The 25232-nt window shown below is 36.2% G+C and overlaps 1 protein-coding gene across 1 annotated transcript; it reads left to right on the forward strand.

Annotated features, from left to right (window-relative positions):
• Nucleotides 1–12131: 12131 nt before the first annotated feature.
• On the forward strand, nt 12132–25108 carry LOC112055904 (alpha-tocopherol transfer protein-like). The gene is made up of 7 exons (XM_052883279.1): nt 12132–12234; nt 17154–17343; nt 18073–18226; nt 20269–20389; nt 20773–20904; nt 21841–22054; nt 24806–25108. The coding sequence occupies exons 2-7, from the start codon at nt 17178–17180 to the stop codon at nt 24958–24960; spliced, it is 942 nt and encodes a 313-aa protein (XP_052739239.1). The 5' UTR covers nt 12132–12234; nt 17154–17177; the 3' UTR covers nt 24961–25108.
• Nucleotides 25109–25232: the final 124 nt, after the last annotated feature.

The raw sequence follows: 25232 nt of genomic DNA on the forward strand, positions 1-25232 counted from the left end.
GTTCATTTCACATGTAACTTTTGTTCAAGGGCTTGTAGTCTACCAGCGCAACCGTCTGTCTGTGTTTGGGATAATGTCAAAGGATCGCGGAACCCTTGACATCGCCATTCCGACATGGTCGTCAGTGCACAATGATGTATGTCTACAGGAGTGGCACAGAAGCACGCGTCTCCTACCTATTCTGCTACGGAGCGGGTAATCGTCAAGGATGTAAGCGTTTTGTCGTGTTAACATTAATATAATGATACTCGTAACAAAGTGAAAAGAAGGAAAACCACAGGTTATTTAATTATTATTGAATCAATTATTTTATGTCGCTATTACGATCATCACAGATCTATTGGAAATGATAATAATGATGCGGATACATCGCATTAAACGGATCGTAATATGTTTTGTTTATAAAGTCATACAAGTGCGTCCACTGATCCGCATCGTACGGATCGCACGAATCTATCGTAAAATTAATAATCCGTTTAATGGCAGGGGTCCACAAATCCACATCGCACACATCAGACGCATACGTACGATGTGAATATGTGGACGCTTCTCGTAAAGTGATGCGTCCGATATTTACGATGCGGATTATGTGGACGCAACGCACGGGGTGTGCTGAGTCTGGTCAACCAAGGTCTCAACTCCGGGTTGAATATTTTACAGAATATTTCTTGTAATAAAGAGAAGCTCAGTATATCATAGCATATACTAAGATTCAAACCAAGGATCACGTGATCAGAAGAAACATACGCTAACCACTCGACCAAGGCGGTTATCTAATATTGTAGGAAATAAGTAGTCTGAGAAGGAGAATATGACGCCACTCGACTATCTCGTGTTGTCTCGTCCTGACACTAGAGGGCGCTGGTTGTTTCCGTGCAGAGTGGGAGTTGATGGGCGGGAGGTGACTGGTGGTGTGCGTCGCTCGCCGTACGGTCGGTGGCAGTGTGCTGGTGGTGGTCGATCCGCCAACATCTCTTGTGGAATCTTCCTCGGATTATTCTTAGTTAGCGAGAATCTCTCTCTGTCTCGAGTAGTGAAGTCTGTTTTATTTTGATTTGTAATTAAGTTGCCCTGACAAATATACATTTGTTTAACATTGGTTTTCTTATATCTACTCTGAGTTGTTTGCTAACTATATAATCATTATTATTTAACTGCAAAAATTTCGCAGCAACTCATTTACACGATTGGCACCGTGGAAGATCATGACCAAACCCCTCCAAACAACCCTTTAAAAAATGAAGCAACTCATTTACTATGTGCCTGTAAAAGTCTAAGGCTTTTATTATTTCAGAGTGAATTATTTTACACAATATATAAAATCAAGTAACCAGAAGGCGTAAGTTGTGGGAGGCAAAAAGGCAACCAATAAATAACGCTATCTTATCCAAAGTGCCCAAAGAACCTTCATAAATTGATAACGATTTCGGCTGAAGTTTCTAATCAAACTTTATGAACTAGAGAATATCCAATATTTTGTTAACGGATATTCAAAGTGGTAGGGAACTGGCCACGTGTCTTATGTTAAGGATGTCTGTATTTTGTATTTATTCTTACAATAAAATGTTACTAGAGAATTTAATTCATTTATTTCTCGTGCTTCGTTGTTCTATGTTAACTATGTTATGCTCTTTTTGATGCAGCAGTACATTGGGCTTTACTCGAATCAAAAAAAGGAAAACCAGTGGCATTCTAAATTTGAAATAGCCCAATGAACATTCAGTTTTAGGCGCACACATGCAGTGATATATTTTGATCATAAACAGATTTGTTTCCACCTACAGCTCTGAGTTAGCACAAAATAAGTTAAAGTAAACACTTACTGCTTCTTAAAATTATAAATAAATAATCAACATCATCATCAGCCATCGTGCATCCACGGCTGAACATAAGAATCTTTTAAGGTCTTCTCTCCACCTAGTGGCGGGGAGTCCACACTCCGCTTACCGAGACGCGGTCTCCACTCAAGAACCTTACGACTCCAACGACCATCGACAGACATGACCCACTGCCACTTCAATGTACTAGCCCTGAGAGCTATGTCGGTTACTTTCGTTCTTTGTAGAAACATTGACACTGACAGCGAGGCTAGTCCACAAATTCCAAGTAGCACAACGTGTTATGGACAGAGCTCTGCTTGAAATCTCTTTGAAGGATAAAATCCGGAGCAAATAAATAAATAAAAGGAAATAATTGTAATATAAAACTCCAAAAAAATATATACAACATTCAGAAAATTTTATTTAAACATTTAGTCTGATTATCTTTAATCTAACCCGTCCATATAATCAAAGAATAATTCCACTGAGCGCCTTATGTTAGGTGGAAATAAACCGAAACAACGAGGTCAAGCTACACCGGACTTGTAATTAGAAATACTCTAAAGCGCCGTAATTATATGAATCGCAAATTAATTGACCCGAGCTCTGTCTCACAATAAATCTCTTCCGAGAGTAATGGGAACATCAATTTCATTGCCTCCGTTTTAATAAGAGCCGTCGGCCGCGATTTATATTTGTGGGTAAAGGCAAGGATTTCTCTTAGTACTTTATTTGTCTTCAAAATATAATATCGTAAATATAGAGATCATAATCAGCTGGCATTTTTTTTACTGTACTTAATATTCATTATTTATTTTTACTATAAATTATTAAATGAAAATAAAGCTACATAGCCCGACTTTGAACTCGAACCCAGGGCATCGTGAGCCATCATAGGCTACACTTGCATTAAATTAAATGACCACACTTTCATTATTTATTTATTTGTTTACGTACACTTACAATATACATATATAACTAGCTCACATTGACTTATACGTACATCTATGACAAGTGCACACAACATTCACTAAAAACTAAAAAAAAACATGTAAACAGTCAAATATCACACAAGGAACAAAAGAACAGGTATGACTTAACTTATATTAAATGTCAATATTAAATTAAATGTCAAAAAATAGTAGGTACAATAATTGAAAATTAAAAACTAAACTATTGTCTACTGACTAATATTGGAGCTGTAAAGATTATTTGACTATCAGACAAATAATAAAGTAGTGTACCTAGTAGTCGTATCAGAGAAGAGAAAAATCAAAATCCGAGTAAAGGCCTTTGCAATACCCACTTTTCAATTTCTTGGAAAAAAGAAAACTCGATATTTGACTACCCCAAAAAAGAGTCAAAACCAGAACCTAATGATATGAAGCAACAGTGGTCAACCTTGTTAAAGAGTCAGCTTTGGCGTTTTCTAGGTTCTGTGGGTCAACCACTGGACTAACAAGGCAGGTAAATAAAGAGGTACGATTAGGAAATATTAATAGACACATTACGAGTAATACTTGTACTTGCAAGAAATATAACTGTCGTACGATTACGCATTACGTACTATTGAGCAAGGCTAACAAAAAGGTTTACTTACACAACAACGTTTGATCACCATATGCTTGTATCTGTTTATTTAACTAGAGTTACATTATCAGTTTACTGGGAAGGATACTGTTTTGCTTAACGTTCCGGTACACTGCTGGCAGAGGTGTGCACTTCACAGATGCAAAACGCCTTTGTCTACCCTAAAGACCCGTTACAAACCTTGGAGAATGGATTTTCAACTTTGAAAAATTTGTATTTTTTGAATTTGAAAATTTGTATTTTTTGAATTGTATTGTTTGACGGCCTCCGTGGCGCAGTGGTATGCGCGGTGGATTTACAAGACGGAGGTCCTGGGTTCGATCCCCGGCTGGGCAGATTGAGATTTTCTTAATTTGTCCAGGTCTGGCTGGTGGGAGGCTTCGGCCGTGGCTAGTTACCATCCTACCGGCAAAGACGTACCGCCAAGCGATTTAGCGTTCCGGTACGATGCCGTGTAGAAACCGAAAGGGGTGTGGATTTTCATCCTCCTCCTAACAAGTTAGCCCGTTTCCATCTTAGACTGCATCATCACTTACCATCAGGTGAGATTGTAGTCAAGGGCTAACGTGTAAAGAATAAAAAAAAAAAAAAAGAAAAATTTGTATTTTTTGAATAGTGCCTACCATAGTTAATAAACTTTTGAACACCAGTAAATGCTTTGACTTTGGTATACTAGTTGGTATACCCTATAGCCTAGTCACCGTTTGAGACACGTGATACCTAATTTCTTAAAATACACATAGCTGAAAAATTGGAGGTGCGTGCCCCGGACCGGATACGAACCTACGAAATGGTGAAGGAAAAACATCGTCAGGAAACTTGTATGTATAGAATTTTCTTAATTCTCTAGGTGTGTCAAGTCTGCCAATCCACATTGGGCCAGTGTGGTGGACTATTAGCGTAACCCTTCATTCGTTCATTCTGAGAGGAGCCTCTTGCTGAACAGTGAGCTGAACATTGGTAGTTAATAATGATGATGACTAGTCACACAATGTGACTAAAAGCTTATGGTTAAACAATTTGGGAGACTCATCTCCCGAATGATTAAATTGTTTGAGAGAAGATAGCTCAGGGAAGAAAGGAGTAACGGAAGCTGAACGAATTATTTTTTTTTTTTTTAAAAAAAGGACACTTTTCATATCTTTTAAATGTGACCAATATTACTATTTCCCTCCAACTAGTCGGAGAAGTCTGTATAAGGAGCGGGTAGACAATAGTGAAGCAGGTATGGATCGAACTACCTTCTGCATCTCTTTATTTTTTTTTTGACTACAATCTCATCTGATGGTAAGTGATAATGCAATCTATGATGAAAGCGGGCTAACTTGTTAGGAGTAGGATTTAAAATCACACCCCTTTCGGTTTCTACTATTAATTTCTTGACGGTACGTCTTTGCCAGTAGGGTGGTAATTACCCACGGCCGAAGCCTCCCACCAGCTATAAACCTTTCAGTGATGAGTCGGGCCTCTTTACCATTGAGCTATTGAGTTTTTAAAGCCTCATACTTAAGTACATTGTGTAAAATATTTTTCAAATACTTTGTATGTATTGGAATTATTTACTGAGTGGCGGGGTCACAAGTTCAATTCCTGGCTTAAGCTATGAGATACGGAGATATTTTTTCTTTAATTACCGTTAGTGGTCGATAAATAATTTTTCAACATTTGAATGACATTATCAGTATGACAGTGGATATGTGGGTATCACCTGGTGTAGGTTCGAATCCGGTTCAGATCATGAATTTCCAACTTTTCAGTTGTGTGCATTTTAAGAAATTAAATATCACGTGTCTCAAATGATAAAAGGAAAAACTTCGTGTGGAAACCTGAGAGTTTTCCTAATTCTCTGCGTGTGTGAAGCTTGCCTAACCGTATTGGGCCAGCGTGGTGAATTATTGAGTATTTGGCCTAACCCCTCTCATTCCGAGAGGAGACTCAAGCTAAGCAGTGAGCCGAATATGGGTTGATAACAGGCAAAGTAGTATACGTGTATTGTAGTAAACTTAAAAGTAGATGTTTATATTTAAAACAATTAACCCATGACGCAGGTTTGGCCTTCTCCTAAGGTTGCTGAGTTTTGCTCTAGGAATATTGCTCAATTAACTACAGGTCATAAATGATTTTCCTTATTCGCCTTGCTTTGTTGTATAGTCAACCGAATAATAACGAGAGTTTATAAAACAAGAGTATAAAAATAAAGATGAATCTTATTAACTGCCTATTAGTAGATTATAGTACCTACGAGTAGGTACATATATCTGTCACTTTTATCAACATCATCACAAATACATGCTTATAACATTAATAACTTTGTTTTTATTAGTGAAGATGAAAGAATCGAATAAATAATTTGGCGCCAAAGTTTTGACGATCTAGAATATTCCAAACATCGACAGTGCATTTCATCATCATCATCATTATCATATCAGCCGATGGACGTCCACTGTAGGACATAGGCCTTTTGTAAGGACTTCCAAACATCACGATACTGAGCCACCTGCATTCAGCGAATCCCTGCGACTCGTTTGATGTCGCCAGTCCACCTGGTGGGGGGTCGGCCAACAGTGCGCTTACTAGTGCGGGGTCGCCATTCCAGCACCTTGGGACCCCAACGTCCATCGGCTCTTCGAACTATGTGTCCCGCCCATTGCCACTTCAGCTTCGCAACTCGTTGAGCTATGTGCATTTCATAGAAACAAAAATACTCATTACAAACATAATTATGAAGAAATAAATTTTACAATTTGTAAAACATAACACACACCACAGTAAATACGTACACTCGAAAAACACAACCCTCCTTTTGCCGCAGTCGGGTAAAAAGTAACATCCTATTTATCCGTTCCGCTCACTAGCATACGTACGTGTGAAATGTTTTGGGACAGAAAAACCTTACGATCTCGCAAATTGTATCAACAAGTATAACCAATAGGACACGCGAAACTGCCGCAATAACAAACAACAAGAGAAAAAGTTTCAATAAAGGACTTTCTTGGAACATAAAAACATCTGAACCCCGCCTATAAGCTGACGTATAAACATTTTTGATAATAGAATACAAAAGACCTAAAATGGTACATATTGGATGTGTCAGCAGAACCCTCGATAATGTTTTTTTTCCCAAGGGATAAAATTATTTTAAGACTCAGACATTGAATAACGAAATAAGATAGGCATAGGTTGTTCTGAGGCAAAAGTCGTTCATGGAATATAACATGATGCTGTCCCACACTCGAAAGAAGAAAGAAAGAAATAAAAACGTTTATTCTAAAACTGTGCCACATATTACGATGCCTCAACCACCTGAGAATGGCAAGAACATAACTCAAGTGCTAGACCACAAAATACCACATTGTCATATTTGCACATCTATACTAATATTATAAAGAGGAAAACTTTGTTTGTGTTTGTTTGTTTGTTTGTTTGTTTGTTTGTTTGTTTGTAATGAATAGGCTCAAAAACTACTGGACCGATTTTAAAAATTCTTTCACCACTCGAAAGCTACATTATCCACAAGTAACATAGGCTAAATTTTATTTAGGAAAAAATAGGGTTCCGTAGGATATTTGGGTTTTTTGGACACAAGGTCTAAAAAATCAACCAGAAAAGTTACTTATTTTGCGTACGGGTAGGGGTAAGGTAGGGGTCGGGCAGGGGTCGAGTAGAGGTAGGTAGGGGTAGGATTGGGGCAGTTGAAAGTTTACATCGAGTTTTACGCGGACGAAGTCGCGGGAGTCCGCTAGTCCTTGATAATGGATCAGGATTGTGCTGAATGAACCAAGCAAATGCTGGAGCATACAGAGCAGTATTTCAGCTGTTACCCTGATCTAAATGACAGCACGAATCAAGTATATATTATACGCAAACATTTGCTTCCAAACTTCGTTGTCCTGCTGTAAAATTCTGAACTGATTTAGAACTCCTCAGAATGAGTTAAAGTTACTTTTGTCATGATCAGTTAAATGTATAATTTTATATTATTACAAGAAGACATTCGCGACTTCGTCCACTACATGTTTATTAACTTCCTCTGTTTTCCAGTGAAAGGTCCATTAAAAACGGTTCAGCTGTTTCAACTCGGACGCTCGGTCTAATATACAGACACACAGACAGTATTAAATAAAGCCTATCCATACTAATATAATAAAGAGTTTGATTATTGTTTGCAATAATATTTTATTACGCACTATAATAACCACCATTTTCTGTAGGTTATAAAGTTAAAACTGTATTCAAACCATAATAAACATAACTTGCAACAGAAGAATAACAATGCGACATCAGTCAATTAAGTACCAACAAAGTATTGAGGTTACTAAATTACCAAAAGGTAAATTGCAGTGACGATGAATATCACATTTAAAAAGCCCCGATACAAAGTTGCTAACATTATTATTTATTACCCACATATTACAAGCTTTCAAACTTGAAACACGAAACTTTGTTATTTAATAAAACTTTGGTTCTGTGAGACAGTTTGCAGAACATTGAGGGGAGCATGTCAGACCCAGCTGAGTAACGCTTTTAGGAAGAATTTAGTTTGAAGTCGTTAGTTATTATGTGCTGCTAAGTATACCTATTGAAGTTTGACATCGCTTTAAACAGTAGTTAAACAAGTAAAAAAATTAAAAAAAATACTCCATGATAGCCCAGTGCATTATGATCTCTGTTTTCGATTCGGAGGGCGTAGGTTTGATTTTAGTTTGAAGTCGTTAGTTATTATGTGCTGCTAAGTATACTTATTGAAGTTTGACATCGCTTTAATAGTAGTTAAACAAGTATCAAATTTAAAAAAAATACTCCATGATAGCCCAGTGCATTATGATCTCTGTCTTCGATTCGGGGGGCGTAGGTTCGATTTTAGTTTGAAGTCGTTAGTTATTATGTGCTGCTAAGTATACCTATTGAGGTTTGACATCGCTTTAAACAGTAGTTAAACATGTAAAAAAATTAAAAAAAAATACTCCATGATAACCCAGTGCATTATGATCTCTGTTTTCGATTCGGGGGGCGTAGGTTCGATTTTAGTTTGAAGTCGTTAGTTATAATGTGCTGCTAAGTATACCTATTGAAGTTTGACATCACTTTAGACAGTAGTTAAACTAGTAAAAAATTAAAAAAAAATACTCCATGATAGCCCAGTGCATTATGGTCTCTGTTTTCGATTCGGGGGGCGTAGGTTCGATTTTGTTCGAAGTCGTTAGTTATTATGTGCTGCTAAGTATACCTATTGAAGTTTGACTTCGCTTTAAACAGTAGATAAACAAGTAAAAAATTAAAAAAAATACTCCATGATAGTCCAGTGCATTATGGTCTCTGCTTTTGATTCGGAGGGCGTAGATTCGAATCAGGCTCGGTGCATGCACATCCAACTTTTGGGTTAGGTGAATTTTATGAAATTAAATATCACCTGTCTCAAAAAGAGAAGGAAAAACATCGTGAAGAAACCAGCATACATGATTTTCTTAAGTCTGCCAATCCGCATTGAGCCAGCGCGGTGGACTATTTAGCTAACCCTTCTCATTCTGAGAGGAGACTCGAGGTCAACAGTGACCTGAATGTGGGTTGTTAGTGATGATAAAAAAGTTTTTAGAAAATTTGAAAAATCCATAACAGTCATGAGACGAATATCATAGCATATCGTATATATCTTAGTGTATCGTATATATCTTACTATCTCTGGTTCCAATTTGTTACAGAGAAACTTCAAGCATAACCTGGGACTTGCGACATGGATGCAGAGGGAAGCTCCTTCATAACAACATTTCCCTCGAAAAACATTGTATCTGCTTTTAAATTTTTGACATCTTGTGCACATGCTTTGATACAAATAAATAATTTGAATTCGATTTTTGTATTTGGGCCGTCGTAATTTGGAAAGATTGGAAAGAGCAGTTTTGGATACTGATTGTTATATAAAATTTGCTGCAGTTCTAGTGAGCCCAAGGTATCTTTATCATAGTGTATGTATGTGAGTGCGTGATTCCTAGTTTCTACAAACGCTTTTTTAGAAAATGTTTATGTATTTATCAATTATTTACGCATAAGTTTAATCAAAGATAATAAGCGAAATTAATAAGCAACAATTTAAAAGAAGGTGTTAAAACAAAAAGTTTGCAAATTAAAGCAATAATAAACTTTTATTTTTGGCCATAACAAATCTTTGAAGTCAAGAACACCGATTTTGAATATAAAGAGGGTAAAATTTTTGACGTAAACTTTACAATGAAAATTAAATGCCTGTTTCAGGGTTCCGTTATCAAATCCTGAAATTATTTTTATTAATATATCAGGATACCGAAAGCCTGCGTACCTTGTAAGGTACAGTCGGATGCAATCTTTTTGACGTTTCCGAACTTCGTGCGATAAGCTGCGGAATACAAGATTTTAGATGTCAGCCGCAACGTAAAGGGGCGGCGGTACAGCATCACTCCGTCACACGCGGCTTGTCTTTATCTACCTTGCATGTCTATTTGTCCGGGCTAATCTCTGGAACGGCTGAACCGATTTTAATGGTACTGTCACTGGAAGATAGAGACAGGTTATTAAACAACATAAAAATCCAGAAAAAAGAAACAGATTTGCAAAAAAAGTTAATTTCACGCGGTTGAAGTCACGGAAGTCCGCTAGTTATAAATATATCGCTCAAAAGTGTATAGCTTGTGGAACACTGTTTAACTTTTCAACACCTCTTATAAAAATCATTTATTAACCTCTGTTATGGTGGATTAGGGCGTGACTACATTGTGTATTTTCATGAATGATAATTTAATATTATTAAAGAAAAATCGCAAGACCTCTTTTTTGTTATTTTATTGAATAACTATTATTATTATTAGAATAAATAATTGCTTAATCTAACTACTTTCTAACTTTTAGCGAAATCGTTTTAGAAGTTGTGGCGTGAAGGAGCAACAAACACCCATCCACACACTTATGTCTGTAATGTGATGTTATAAACAAACAAAGAAAATGCTTAGCCAATTACTATACTCACTCGAACCATGTTTGTATAGAGTGTTAGTTCTTGAATCTTTAAGTTATGAGTAAATAGGCATTTATGCACACGTGCTTCACCATGTGCTCCATCATTGCTTGTTATAGTCGTGGTTGCAGTAAAGTGCTACCTTCATCATCATTATCCACCCATATTCGGCTCACTGCTGAGCTCTCAGAATGAGAGGGGGGTTAGGCCAATAGTCCACCACGATGGCCCAATGCGGATTGGCAGACTTCACATACGCAGAGAATTAAGAAAATTCTCTAGTATGCAGGTTGCTTCACGATGTTTTTCCTTCGCCGTTTGAGACACGTGATATTTAATTTCCTAAAATACACACAACTGAAAAGTTGGAGGTACATGCCCCGGACCGGATTCAAACCCACACCCTTCGAAATCGGAGGCAGGCACTTATACTCGTAAATAAAAAAAAAAATATAAAATGGAGTTTTAATTTTGCATTTCCGCTCTAATACACTGTGAAAATTATTAGCACAAAATACCTACGGAACCCAAGAGTGAAATAAATTTGTTACTTAACGAGTTTTTGTATACTTTGAAATGGTACAAAGTGTAATAAAAGTCTGTTCGGAGAGAGTTAAGCGCAGTTGAGTTTTGTTGCAAGTTTATCTTTATTTATCTTTTTGTAAAGTTAAAAAGGAAATATAATCACCACCAAGTAATCAGAAACAATAGCAGCAACATTTTTTCATTATATTTACAAGACGGGGGTTCTGGGCTCGATCCCCGGCTGGGCCGATTGAGGTTTTCTTAATTGATCCAGGTCTGGCTAGTGGGAATCTTCGGCCGTGGATACCCAAAGACATACCGCCAACCGATTTAGCGTTCCGGTACGATATCGTATAGAAACCGAAAGGGGTGTGGATTTTCATCCTTCTCCTAACGAGGTGCATAATATGAGCTAGAAAATAATAAAAAAAGGAAATTATCACAGATACGTATTTTTAGTCTAAGGGTCAGATCGGATAAATGTTACTGCCATATTTATTTCTACCGCATAGCGAGCAACATGAGATTTTCCACCTTAAATAGACCGTCGTAGGGCAGCTTAATAAAAGCCTTCATAGCGTGTCTCGCGAAGAGTTTCATTGTTTGATGTTAGTCGATTAAACATAAAATCACGTAGGCCATGGTTTTTTTTCCGTTAAGTCACTGGCCGAGGTCCGCGTCTCCGTAAACCTAAATTCTGTTTTTTGCAAATTCCGCGGAAATAAAAAATTTTTCTGGAACAAAAGTAGCCTTTATTTTGTGCCAAGGTCCAATTTATCTTTATATAAGATTTCATCCAAATTGGCTTAGCGGTTTAAATGGGCACCTGGCCATTAACTACTTTTTTTTATTCTTTACAAATTAGCCCATGACTACAATCTCACCTGATACTTAACCTTTACTACAGCCTTTCTTGATGAGTAGGTCTGTTTAAGTATAAATCACTAATCATTTCACACCTAATAATAATTATAATTAAGTTGTTCTTGAATTAATGAAAATAAGTTTGATTAATAAGCTTAGAACAATTAGATATGGTTAATATATTTTATATAACATTTTATAAACAAACAATACATAATTTAAAATAAATAAGTTATGAAATGACGTGCTTTTTCTAACTTAATTTCTAATTTCTTTGTTGGTAAACAGTATTCATCAAGAAAGGGTGTAGTATAGATAAGTCTTAAGTGGACACTAAGCTTTATAAAAAAGACTTTATTATTATTACACGTGTTGTACTTAGCTATGCGTTATGTGTAATTGGAGACGTTAGTCTTCATCTAGTTTTCCCGTGAACTGGTCAACTTACAGGTAACTTTATCTTGTGTTTAAGGTTGTCTTTTACATAATATGTAGGATTATATTGTGAAATAATGAATTATTACCATTTTTATCATGAATTAATATTTCATTTGACTAAGAAATTCCGGAATTAAAAATGTTTTCTAACAATAGAAAATAATTTAAACAATGAAAATTGTTTAGTGATATTAACCCTAAAAAGTTAACCTACGATCTGCCCGTATCTGTCTAATGAGTGTGCGTATCTAGTTTTCCTTTTTTTTCTGTTGTCGGTGAACAACGTCACGGGACGATCATGCCATATTCTTGCAGTAAGACCAGATAATGCGTTCCAGAAGCGTATGGTTATCTTTTGTGTGACTAGTAAAAGAATGTATTCGTTTTTATTACTTACATAAAATGTTTATAATACGTAGTATTTGGTTTTAGCATACAATTTTTATTGCGAATAATTTTATTAGTTTGTAGAAAAAAATAAGTAAATATTTTTATTAGTTCATCAACCACACATTAAAATAAAAAGATAAATAAATAATTAGGTAGGCTTATGAATAAAATATTAGAATGTGATGCGCCTCCGAAGTGTCATATTTTATGTACAACTGAATAAGGTTATCTTTCTAGGGTTAAACTATAATTTATAATTGTGTCTTGTCTTTTTTAAGTAAAATAAAAAAGCTTACTTTCGTACAACTGCACATCAATAGATGAATAAATCGTAATCGTATGGTAAATAAATTGAAGTGACAAACTCACAAACTTTATATATTGGGTTGGATAATTTTTCAAAATGTATTATTTCCAAAAAAAATTGAAAATCGGACTACTTAGGAAAAAGTTACAGATGCTCATACATAAAAAAATACACGTCGAATTGTTAACTTTCTTCTGTCTTTCGTCGGTTGAAAATAGCTATTACTAGTAGACTCTGCGCGGTTTCATCCGCGTGGTTCCCGTTCCCGTAGGAATACGGGATATAAATACCTATAACCTTGCTTGATAAATGGCCTATCTAACACTGAAAGAATTTTTCAAAGCGGACCAGTAGTTCCTGAGATTAGCGCGTTCAATCAAACTCTTCTTTGTAATAAAAAAAAAGCTTTATAATATTAGTTTAAGTTTGGCAAGACAACAAATATTGATTAACAGTTGAGTGGAACTTATTAGTATCCAAGCAATTCCATCAGCCCCTTGTGATGTTAATTGAGAGACTTTGCCATAGGGCAAGTTAATTAGCTTATATATTTAATATTTTAATATCTTCTCTTTGAGAAAATTTCCTCATCATTTTGTCATAAATTGTGGTAGAGTTCGGCCACTCAGTGATTGCGTTTCTGACAGGTTGTCGAGTGGGGGATGTAACTTTGAACTAGTGTACAATTTACGGCAATTTTTTAAATATCTTTTATTTAAATATTTTTTTTTTTTTTTTAGTGGTAGGTAGATTTAGTTTTTGTTTCTTTTTTTAATGGTAAATTAAGAATTGTATTATAATAAACGCATGTTGAGTTAGCCTGTAAGTGGGATGTACAATGTAGCATATTACTTTTTAATGCATGTTATGTTTAATTAGTCATAAGTTTTTTGTATACAATGTTGGCTTCCAAATAAATAAATAAATAAATAAATAAATAAAACTCTAATAACGAGTAGTAAAATTTAAAAATTATGTCAACTTACAATAGGCCTATTAATTTTGGGCAAAAAATTTTAACAATTAATTAATTAACAAATATATGTTACCGTTTAATTGTAAATAATGTTACTTTATAATTTATTTCGCGAGATAATAATAGATGTAAACTATCGATAGATTGTGAACTAAACCTATTGCTTACAATTTACCGTGTTATTTTTCGGTATATTGTCGAATTGAAACTGTTAAATCACAATCTTAAAACGTCAACTGTCCGAACTGCCCCTGATTGGTTGGCTTTACAGCAGACCGTTCTGTGTCCAAAGAGTTAGGAAGGAAACATATATTATGTCAATGACATAATAAAATACTTCAAGAATTGTGACATTATTATTACAAGTATTTATTTATTATACCTAAAGACTGACCTAAGGGCAACCGAATTTTTATGTTGTAACTTAACCTAACCTTACTTTAGATTTGACAAAATTATACTTATAATTAACAATAACAACATTTTACTAATGGGTGAAAGTGTTTAAAAAAAAATAAGAAACGCAATGGCGCACGCATTTTTTTCTTTGTCCATTGTATTTTTTTACTATTTTTATCATGCCCGCTGTAATATTTTTATAACTCTTTGGTAAATTCATCCTGATTGATAATTTGACTGTTTCACATCGATAGATTACAATCTACCGAATAATAACACGTTAAGTTTTGTAAGCAGTATGTTCAGTTCACAATCAATCGACAATTTACAATTTTAAATTATTTTACAATTTAACGGTGACATATACGTACGAATTGAGGGTTGTCAGAAAAACAATTTATGAGCGGTCGGACAGTAGTGGAGTATTTAAGTTCTTATTATAATATATTATGTTTCAAATACAAGTTCAAAATTCGTAAGCCTTATTTAACAAGCACTTTTGAAACGTCAGGTTTTAGAAATTAAGCAAAAACTTAAAGTTATTGATTTCAAATGCATTTGTACTTCGCTGCATGCATTTGTTCACTCCAACGATTACAAAGTATGTACATACTAAATCGAAGTTTCTTTGTAATTTAAACCATAATAGTAATTATTATTTTTAACACACAGACAGACGATCACACGGACAGATGGACAGACGGACATAATATAAGGATAAGGGTTCCGTAGTCCACACCGACTTAGGAGGTTTCATACGACGAATGTCTCTGTAAGGACATAATTCCATTTGGATGCTGAGTAACATTATAATTATTCGTAAAAAAAACAAACGAATATCATCAGATCAAGTGAATTCAAAGTGCAAAACAATATTTATTTCATTTGCATTAAATTATGTTCTTGTACATTACGATATTGTTTTTTGTTTAACTGTATGCACGTACGTAGGTAGGTAAATATACCTAATTTTAAATAAACTCGGATTTATTTTGCGAAAATTTATTACCGTTGTAAAAAGTTCGATTAGATCGTTAAAATATCCAAAGTTGAAAATATAATAATTAGTTGCATAAACTTATACCTAATTATACTAATTTAATATATGTATAATTTCTGGCTTACTATTTTATAGGTAAGGTAGCATGTACCTACTACCTACTAAGTTCTCATTAAAAATATAGATATTCACAAAATCGTATAAATGCAAGGATGGTTAACTAGTCTGGTTCATTCACACTCTGATAAAACCTAAATCTAAATAACATGCAAAAATATAAATTTACTAGCGGACCCAGTCAAGTTTCGCTTTGACTTATGTGCCCTTCTTTCCTATCCCTACCTTACACTACCCTACTCCTGCCCCTACCCTACCTCTACCCTATCCCTACCCTACCCCTACCCTACCCCTACCCTACCCCTACCCTACCCCTACCCTACCCCCACCCTACCCCTACCCTACCCTTACCCTACCCCCACCCTATCCCTGCCCTACCCCTACCCTACCTCTACCCTACCCCTAACCTACCCCTACCCTACCCTTACCCTACCCCTAACCTACCCCTACGACTACCCGAGGTGGTAGGTTGTATCTCTGGATCTACTGCACCGATTTTAAAAATTCTTTTACCAATAGTTAGCCACGTTATTTCTGAGTGTCATAGGCTATTTTTTCCTTGTATCCACACTGAAATGAGAACTAAGTGGGTGAAACCGCGTGGCGTCAGCAAGTAAACAATAAATTAAAATCATTCATTGTAAGTGGACTCCGAGGTTTAAGCCTAATTGCACTCGACTATTACACTGCTTGTCGTCCTCGGTCTGTGTCAATATTGCATACTACACGTAAGAACATAATTATTCGCGAGTATCCCTCTTTGAACAACGTAATAGTGATGTTATAACTCGTTATGATATTAATTGACGTGACTTAGACACAACATAATTACTGTTAATTATACCAGAGAAAATGTTGCTAGTGTAGGTATAGTATTTGTACAAAAAATACATGTATAAAAATAGGCTATTAGGTTACTCAAATTAGACACAATAATATACATATTTAAATTTTAGCAGTGAATCTTTTAATATAGGTTTTCTAGATAAAACGAGACGCTTTTAAACCGTATATAAATAAAATTGTAAAGACGAAAAGTTTGTTTTTGTGGTTGCATAAGTACTCTAATCTCAGGAAAGCTGGTTCGAATTGAAATATTATTTCAGTGTTGGCTAAACATAGTTTTACTTTAGTCAAACAGCGTGAAATAGCTTATTTAGTATATCCCAAAAATTTGCATTTATATTATAGATTTGCATTTAAATATCTAACTAATAATAATCGGATCACATTAGTTTAGTATTTCGTTAGAACATTGCGGCTATCTGGGATCTTCTAAACATACCTAACAACAAACCTTGTTACTATTACAAAAATGCGATGGTTTCCGCCAAGTTTGTCAGAGTACTAAGGAGAGTCCTACGAGTTATTACAAGACTACTATAACTCTATCAGAGGAATGAACCTGAAATACTTAGGCCTTCTGGGCACAAGGTTTTTATTCCTAAAATATTTCAAGATTACTATCACAATATAAGGTTTGAATTACACAGTAAAGTGCCAATGTTACCCGCTACCTCCCTTAACTGATCGTGTGTTGGTTGCTATGAGCATGATGTCATGCACATCGTGACCAACACACGATCAGTTTTATCAGTTAGCGCTGCAAGCATGTGAGATTAGATCGCCAGTGGCTAACATAATAACACAAACCTCTACAATAAGTTACCTTACTTACCTATAGTATGAGCATGAGCTAACCAACGTTCATCTTATAAAATGCGAAGTTCTGGCTATTACAGACTCACATTCACAACATCGTACAGATGGACAAGTTGCAGAGACATCCGCTATTGCAAGTAACTGAAGATGACGTAAGAAAGGCGAGGGAGTTTTACAACCTCGATGAGAACAGGATCTCAGAAAGCCTAGAGGCCATTGGGGCGTGGTTTAAGAAGCAAGATCATCTGGCAGACGTGTATCGACTCATGTGTAAGCATCATCACATACGTACTACAGAGCTAGACTTCCCTCCTTGTGGTGGCTCCATATTTATCCTCTCTACTATACTTCATCATTATTTTTGGCGTACTGTCGAGCACGAGTCTTCTTTCAGAATGAAAGATGTTAGGCTAACAGTCCACCATGCCGGCCCGGCAGGATACAGATTGGCAGACGTCACACACCTAGAAAATTAAGGAAATTATGTTAGGGATGCAGGTTTCCTCAAAATGTTTTCCTTCACCGTTTGAAACACTTTATTTAATTTCTCAAAATGCACATAAATGATATGTTGGAGGTGTATGCCCCGAACCGGATTCGTACTTACGCCCTCTGAATAGAAGGCAGAAGTTATATCCACTAGGCTATTGCGGCTCATTTAAGGTGATGATATTAAAATATTTAACAGTCGCTATCAGTTAATGAAAATAACCGGCACTGACAGCTTGCTTGCTCTTCAAGGCAAGGAGAAGATATCAGCAAGTTTCTCATTCCGGGCTGCGAATTTGTACTGAAAATTTCTTATAAGAGAGAAAAGGACCAGGACTAGAATCCAGGACTATCACAGCCACCACCAGACCAACGAGACAATTACCCAAAAAATATCAGTCGTTTCCAAATTTGGTAAAAGGTAAAAGTCTTGCAAAATTAGAATTCAATTCAAGGAGACCTTAGGGTTGAAGGTTTTTACCATTTTTTATGGATTTTTAACTGTTTTAGATCCGGACTTGTTGGAGCGTTTGTTTCTTATGTCACGAGGTTCAGTTGAAATGACTAAGAACAAGTTGGACAAACTATTTACTATGAGAGGAATGATGCCAGATATATGTCTCAACATGACTTACCCAGAATTTGTAGAACTCAATGATTGGTTGTATGTATTGTTAGACTTTTATTATAAATACAAAGTAACATCATCATCATCATCATATCAGCCGATGGACGTCCACTGCAGGACATAGGCCTTTTGTTGGGACTTCTAAACATCACGATACTGAGCCACCTGCATCCAGCGATTCCGACTCGCTTGATTTCGTCAGTCCACCTGGTGGGGGGTCAACCAACACTGCGCTTATTAGTGCGGGGTCGCCATTCCAGCACTTTGGGACTCCAACGTAGATCGGCTCTTCGAACTATGTGCCCCGCCCATTGCCACTTCAGCTTCGCAACTTGACTAGACCTATGTCGGTGACTTTAGTTCTTCTGCGGATCTCCTCATTTCTGATTCGATCACGCAGACATACTCTCTCTATACTCCTAACATAGCTCGTTCCATCGCTCGCTGTGTGACTCTGAGCCTTCCTATGAAGGCCCATAATTAGTAACATAGAAAAACTCATTTATCGAGTCATATTGCTTTTGTCTGAGGTAAATTTTGGAGAGAGACGTGATAGCCGAGTAGATATGACCTCTGCCTCCGATTTCGGAGGGTGTGGGTTCGAATCCGGTCGGGCATGCACCTCCAACTATTCAGTTGTGTGCATTTTAAGAAATTAAATATCACTTGAGACACGTGATATTTAATTTCTTAATTAACGGTGAAGGAAAACATCGTGAGGAAACCTGCATACCAGAGAATTTTCCTAATTCTCCGCGTGTGTGAAGTCTGCTAATCCGCATTGGGCCAGCATGGTGGACTATTTAGCCTAACCCCTCTCATTCTGAGAGAAGACTCAAGCTGAGCTAATTATGAGTTGATAACGAAATTTTGGGGAATATTAAATTCTATGGTTCATTGGAATAGATTTTGTAAATCAATCTAATCTAATATTTAACTTATAAGTAGAAATATGTTTGGAAGAGTTATTAAACAAGTTTTATACCGCTTTGTGGAATACAAATTAATTCATTCGAGCTGTCGTATTATTTCGCACGACTCATAGTGATAACAAACTATATAAATTAGGCGAACGAACTTTTAACCGAAAGGTTCAGGGTTCGATGCTCATCCATAGAACTATCGACGCAAAATATTTTACGTAGAATGTTTCACACGAGCTGTTTTTTTGCTCAGGGATAAAATGTACGTTATAAATAAATAATAACTCATCATCATTATCAGCCGATGGACGTCCAGTGCTGGACATAGGCCTCTTGCATGGACTTCCAAACAAAACGGTCTCGAGCCGCCAGCATCCAGCGGCTCCCTGCAACCCGCTTGATGTCTTCGGTCCACCCAGTGGGGGCCTAGTGGGGCCCTTTACTAGGTGGACTGAAATAATAACTAAAAATGAGTAAAAAAATCGATTTAATGGTCTAGGCGTGAAAGCGTACCAAATTAATTCACATTCGCGTTTATAATATTGGAAGAAAAGAGTGGTCTGAGAGTCACCAAAGAATCTATTTAAACCTACACCAGAGACACAAGCCTCTGCGATTGCATAGTGTTATTCTCTGCCATTCTAGGGATTTATTTTGGATATACTTCGGTTTGATTTGTTATTTAAGTTTTCCTGACAAAAGTTATGAATTTATCTGTATTCAACATTGGTGTTTATTTTTAAATCAAGGTTTTGAGTAAATCACTTGATATTTAACGCTATTTGTTAAAAGTGTCGGAAAAGCCAAGTCACCCAAGCTAGTTTTTATTCAGATATTCCTACAGGTATTGAATCTAAGCTAGTATGAATTACGCAAGACATAAATTCATATTCAAATTAATTTTTTTTTTAATTAGGTTTAGTTTACAAGCGCTTTTGAAACGTCAAGTCAGTGATTTAATGGTGGTTAGTAAAGTTGAAAACTTAAAATTGAAGTTACGAGGGTTCCAAAGCGCCTTGGTCTGAGAAAAGCCCACAACAAACTCAGTCAAGGTTTATTTTTTTGTTCACCACCAATTTACAAACTTACCTAGAACTAAGTACACGAACTTATCTTGAACGAAAAAGTTATCACCTTCTCTCTCATGTCTTTCAGAATTTACGTACCATTGCCAAAGTTGAACCCCGCCGATCAAACACGAGTTATGATGACCCAAGTGATAAGCGGCAAAGCGGACGACTGGAATATGTTAGCGTATATGAGATATAGTTTTCTGGTAAGTTATAAACACATTTTATATTAAACCCTAGAGTGGGCGCTGTGAGCATTTTTCACATGGTAGTGGGCAGTAGAAGGATGAGAAGAGGTATGTGGTGGCGCGCTCTCAGAAAGGCCCATGTCCAGCAATGGACAGATGCACGCTAATGATGATGATATGATGATGATGATGATGATGATGATGATGGCGATGATGATGATGATGATGATGATGATGATGATGATGATGACGATGATGATGATGGCGATGATGATGATGATGATGATGATGATGATGGCGATGATGATGATGATGATGATGATGATGATGATGATGATGACGATGATGATGATGATGATGATGATGATGTTGATGATTATTAATTACGCTATTTGTTATAGGTTGGGGAATTCAGGCTACACTACGACTACAGTTTAGGTGACCGGTACGTCATCGACCTACAGAACACTACATTCAGCCTTGTGACTAAACTAAATCCGATTATTTTGAAAAAGGCTGAAATTTTATGCACCGTAAGTATCACCACTCAATCTCGAAATATATGACAACCTTCAACATTAAACAAAACCAAAACTAACATCAGTAAGTCAAGTCTCAATAGCTTTACTGTGAAGTGAAAAAACTTAAAGCCTGAGAGCAAGAGAACTCCTGGGTTCGATCCCTAGTCGAAGTCTCTCCTAGTATAAATGTAGGATAAAGTGGTTAAAATGAGATCTTCTATATTTTAGCCATTACTTGAATGATTAATAATGAATGTCGTTCATTGAATTTTCCGTATTTTTTTTTTTTTACTTTTTCACGATATTTAAAATCAACTCGACATTGGAATGTATATTCTCATGTCGAGTTGATTCAACCTCCACAATATAATTATTTTGATAACAATTTGTTGAACCAAAGATTTAAAAAATAAGAAAGGTAATTTGCGGTATTTGAAAAAGAATTTGCGGTATTTATTTGTGACTGTGAAATATTCTTCTTCAATGTTATTTAGAAAAATAACATTTTTTAAATGCAATGTTATTTAGAAAAATAACATTGCATTTAAAAAACGTAGTAGCAAATTGTTCGATTGCCTGGTCCAGGTTACCTGTACGTTCTGCTTTGAATCATCGTCAATAACAACTCACATTCGGCTCACTGTTGAGCACGAGTCTTCTTTCAGGATGAGACGGGATAGGCCTTAGCCCACCACGCTGGCCCAATGCGGATTGGCAGACTGCACCCAACTAAAAAGCTGGAAGCCTCGGGTCGGATATGATCCTACGCCCTCCAAATCGAAGGCAGATATCATATCCACTGGGCTATCACATCTCAAACCGTAAACCTGCAAACTTACGTTAGAGCAGCATAGTAAAGCTACGCTCCAAATTGGAGAACTGCTTGGTGTCAGAGTCATTAAAATTAATTGATGATGTCTTAATATTTTTAAAAATGTTGTGTTTCAGGAAGGTTTTGGTACAAAGATCAAAGGAATCCACTTCTTAAACGCCCCATCGTTTGTTGACAAGCTGGTCGCAATAGTCAAACAAGGTTTAAGAGGAAAAGTTGCCAATAGACTTCATGTCCACAGAACTTACGAAGATTTTCATAATGAAATATCTAAAGAAATTCTTCCTAAGGAATACGGTGGCGATGGCCCTAGCTGTATAAAGTTAGCAGGTATGTAAACTATCTAAATTATAGCAACCTTCCCTTTCAGAGTCTTATCTTATAATATTTTCTGCTTTGAAGGTATTTTTAACCGACTTCCAAAAAGGAGGATGTTCTACGTTCGACTGTATGTATGTTTTTTTTTTTTTTTTTTTTTTTTTTTTTTTTTTTTTTTTTTTTTTTTTTTTTTTATGTATGTCCAGCGATAATTCCGTCATTTGTGGACCGATTTTGAAAAATTTTGTTTTGTTTTGAAGGGTTTGATTCCGGGGTGGTCCCATTTTTTTCATGTCAGGATCTGATGATGGCATCCTGGAGAAATCGAGGGGAACTTTCGAAAATTGTAGGGACGGCTAGTGCGTTTGTTAGTGTTTCCATAAGGTATTTTAAACCACTACACTTTTATGAAGGTCTGGAGTAGGTCTGATAATGGAGCCGAAACACAGACGATGAAACTCGTCAACGATTTACAGCAGGTACCTTTTGTTTGGGCTTGATTTATTTGTATTGATGAGAACTTTCCACCTAGATGGGTTGTGACTGTATTAAGGGTCTGATGATGAAGACGAAGGACAGTTAAGAGAACTCCTCAACGGTTCACAGTAGCTACCTTGTGTTTGGACTTGATAAATTTGTATTGATGAGAACTTTCCACCTGGATAGGTTGTGACTGTATTAGGGGTCTGGTGATGAAGACGAAGGATAGTTAAGGGAACTCCTCTACGGTTCACAGTAGCTACCTTGTGTTTTAACTTGATAATTTTGTATTGATGAGAACTTTCCACCTGGATAGGTTGTGACTGTATTAGGGGTCTGGTGACGAAGATGAAGGAGAGTTAAGGAAACTCCTCGACGGTTTACAGTAGCTACCTTGTGTTTGGACTTGATAAATTTTATATTGATGAGAACTTTCCAACCATGTACATTGTGACTGCATTGGGGGTCTAGTGATGAAGACGGAGGACAGTCACCTTTCACGTTTTTTGAATATTCATATTACGTGTGGATAAAGGGGGAAAGAAATTTTGTATATGAGTTAAGGTAGTATTTTTTAAATTGGGATTGTAGGACTTAGATACTTATCATAAGAAAATAACGTGTCAACTAATTGCTTATTACTTTTTGTTCACACTCAGTAGGTGTGCTAACACTAAAAATTAAAAAATAACAATTTTAATAAAAAAATTCAACCGACTTCCAACTCAAAAATTAACCTAAACTAAAAAGCAAAAAATAACATGTTACCTATGTGCTACCTTCTGATCAGTTTGAAGGCGGTGCCAATCCAGTGTCATGTTTTAATTAAAGCCGTTTCTGAAAGAACCACAGAAATTTTGTAATTTAAACGGCTTAAATTAAAACATCACTGGCTTGGCACCGCCTTCAAACTGATCAGAAGGTAGCACATAGGTAACATGTTATTTTTTGCTTTTTAGTTTAGGTTAATTTTTGAGTTGGAAGTCGGTTGAATTTTTTTATTATAATTAAAAAGGTTGCATTTTTAGAAACCAACGAGTAAAAAAGTAGTTGTATGCAACGTTTCGACAGTATAATCACCATCATCATCATCATCATCATTATCATTATCAGACCAAATTTGGCTTACTGTTGAGCTCAGAATGAGAGGGGTTAGGCTATAATAGTCCACCACGCTGGCCCAATGCGGATTGGCAGACTTCACACACGCAGAAAATTAAGAATATTCTCTGGTATGCAGGTTTCCTCACGATGTTTTTCTTTCACCTTTTGAGACACGTGATATTTCATTTCTTACAATGCACACAACTAAAAAGTTAGAAGTGCATGCCTTGGACCGGATTCGAACCCACACGCTCCGGAATCGGAGGCAGAGGATATATCCACTGGGCTATCACATCTTTTCGACAATATAATATGTACTCAAAATTAGCGAAAACTTGTAGGGTTTATTTGATCGGCTGGACAATGGTTTTACTATTTTTAAAGCACTGTTTAAGGACTTAAGTGCAACCCAGTGCCGGTGAGCCGAGCACTGGGTTGCCATAAAATTCAGGATTTGGTGATTAAAGATTTGATAATAATATATGTTAACTGGAAGAAATCATACAAAAAAACAAGCGTAAATGTTTCGACCATTGAGGGCCTGTTTGAAACATGCCTTCTCCCAAAGTCATCATACAAAAAATGTTGAAGGCCTGTTTCTCACAGTCTCATAGGCCAAAGGCTGGGAGAATATTTGACAAACGCCTACGCTGAAGACTATCGCAAATTTTGAATAGGCTGTCACCACACTAATAATGTGAAGGAGAAAATTTGTATGATTGATAATTCGTCACGCCGCAACTATATAACCAATTTTGCTGAATTTTGGAATATACATAGACCAGCCGTGATAGCCCAGTGGATATGACCGCTGCCTCCGATTCCGGAGGGTGAGGGTTCGAATCCGGTCCAGGGCATGCACCTCCAACTTTTCAGTTGTGTGCATTTTAAGAAATTAAATATCTCGTGTCTCAATCGGTGAAGGAAAACATCGCGAGGAAACCTGCATACCAGAGAATTATCTTAATTCTCTGCGTGTGTGAAGTCTGCCAATCCGCATTGGGCCAGCGTGGTGGACTATTGGCCTAACCCCTCTCATTCTGAGAGGAGACTCGAGCTCAACAGCGAGCCGAATATGGGTTGATGACGAGATAGACCATACTCTAGATTAATGTAAAAGCTATTTTTATCAGGCGAACGGTTAGTAATAAAATATTGAAATTTAATTAACATTTTCAGAATTGTGGAGGGATACCTTAAAAACAAAAGAAGCAGAAAAAATAATAGAAATCAACAACAAACTCATAAGTGACGAAACAAAACGGATGAACGGAAAATTCAATGAAGAATACTTTGGAATACCTGGTTCTTTTAGAAGTCTGACTGTTGATTGATGAAAATTTTATTAATAAATAAATATAATGGAATCAGTGTTTATTAGGTGATAATTGTAAATTAATAGGTACTTTAAAATATGTATTGCGTTTATGGCGTTTATAGTGTTTAAAATGTTACGAAATAAATGAGTTCAGAAAAAATTAAGCCGAGTTTTAGATTACTACTTTTGCTATTAAAAGTTGTAAGGAATACTTATTATATTTAAACAAATTGCCGTGGAGACCCTTGGGCCATGGAGTCGCAGTGCCAAAAAATTTTTCCGTACCAT

This window comes from Bicyclus anynana, chromosome 8 (genome assembly GCF_947172395.1).
Source record: "Bicyclus anynana chromosome 8, ilBicAnyn1.1, whole genome shotgun sequence".
NCBI classification, from domain to species: Eukaryota; Metazoa; Arthropoda; class Insecta; order Lepidoptera; family Nymphalidae; genus Bicyclus; species Bicyclus anynana.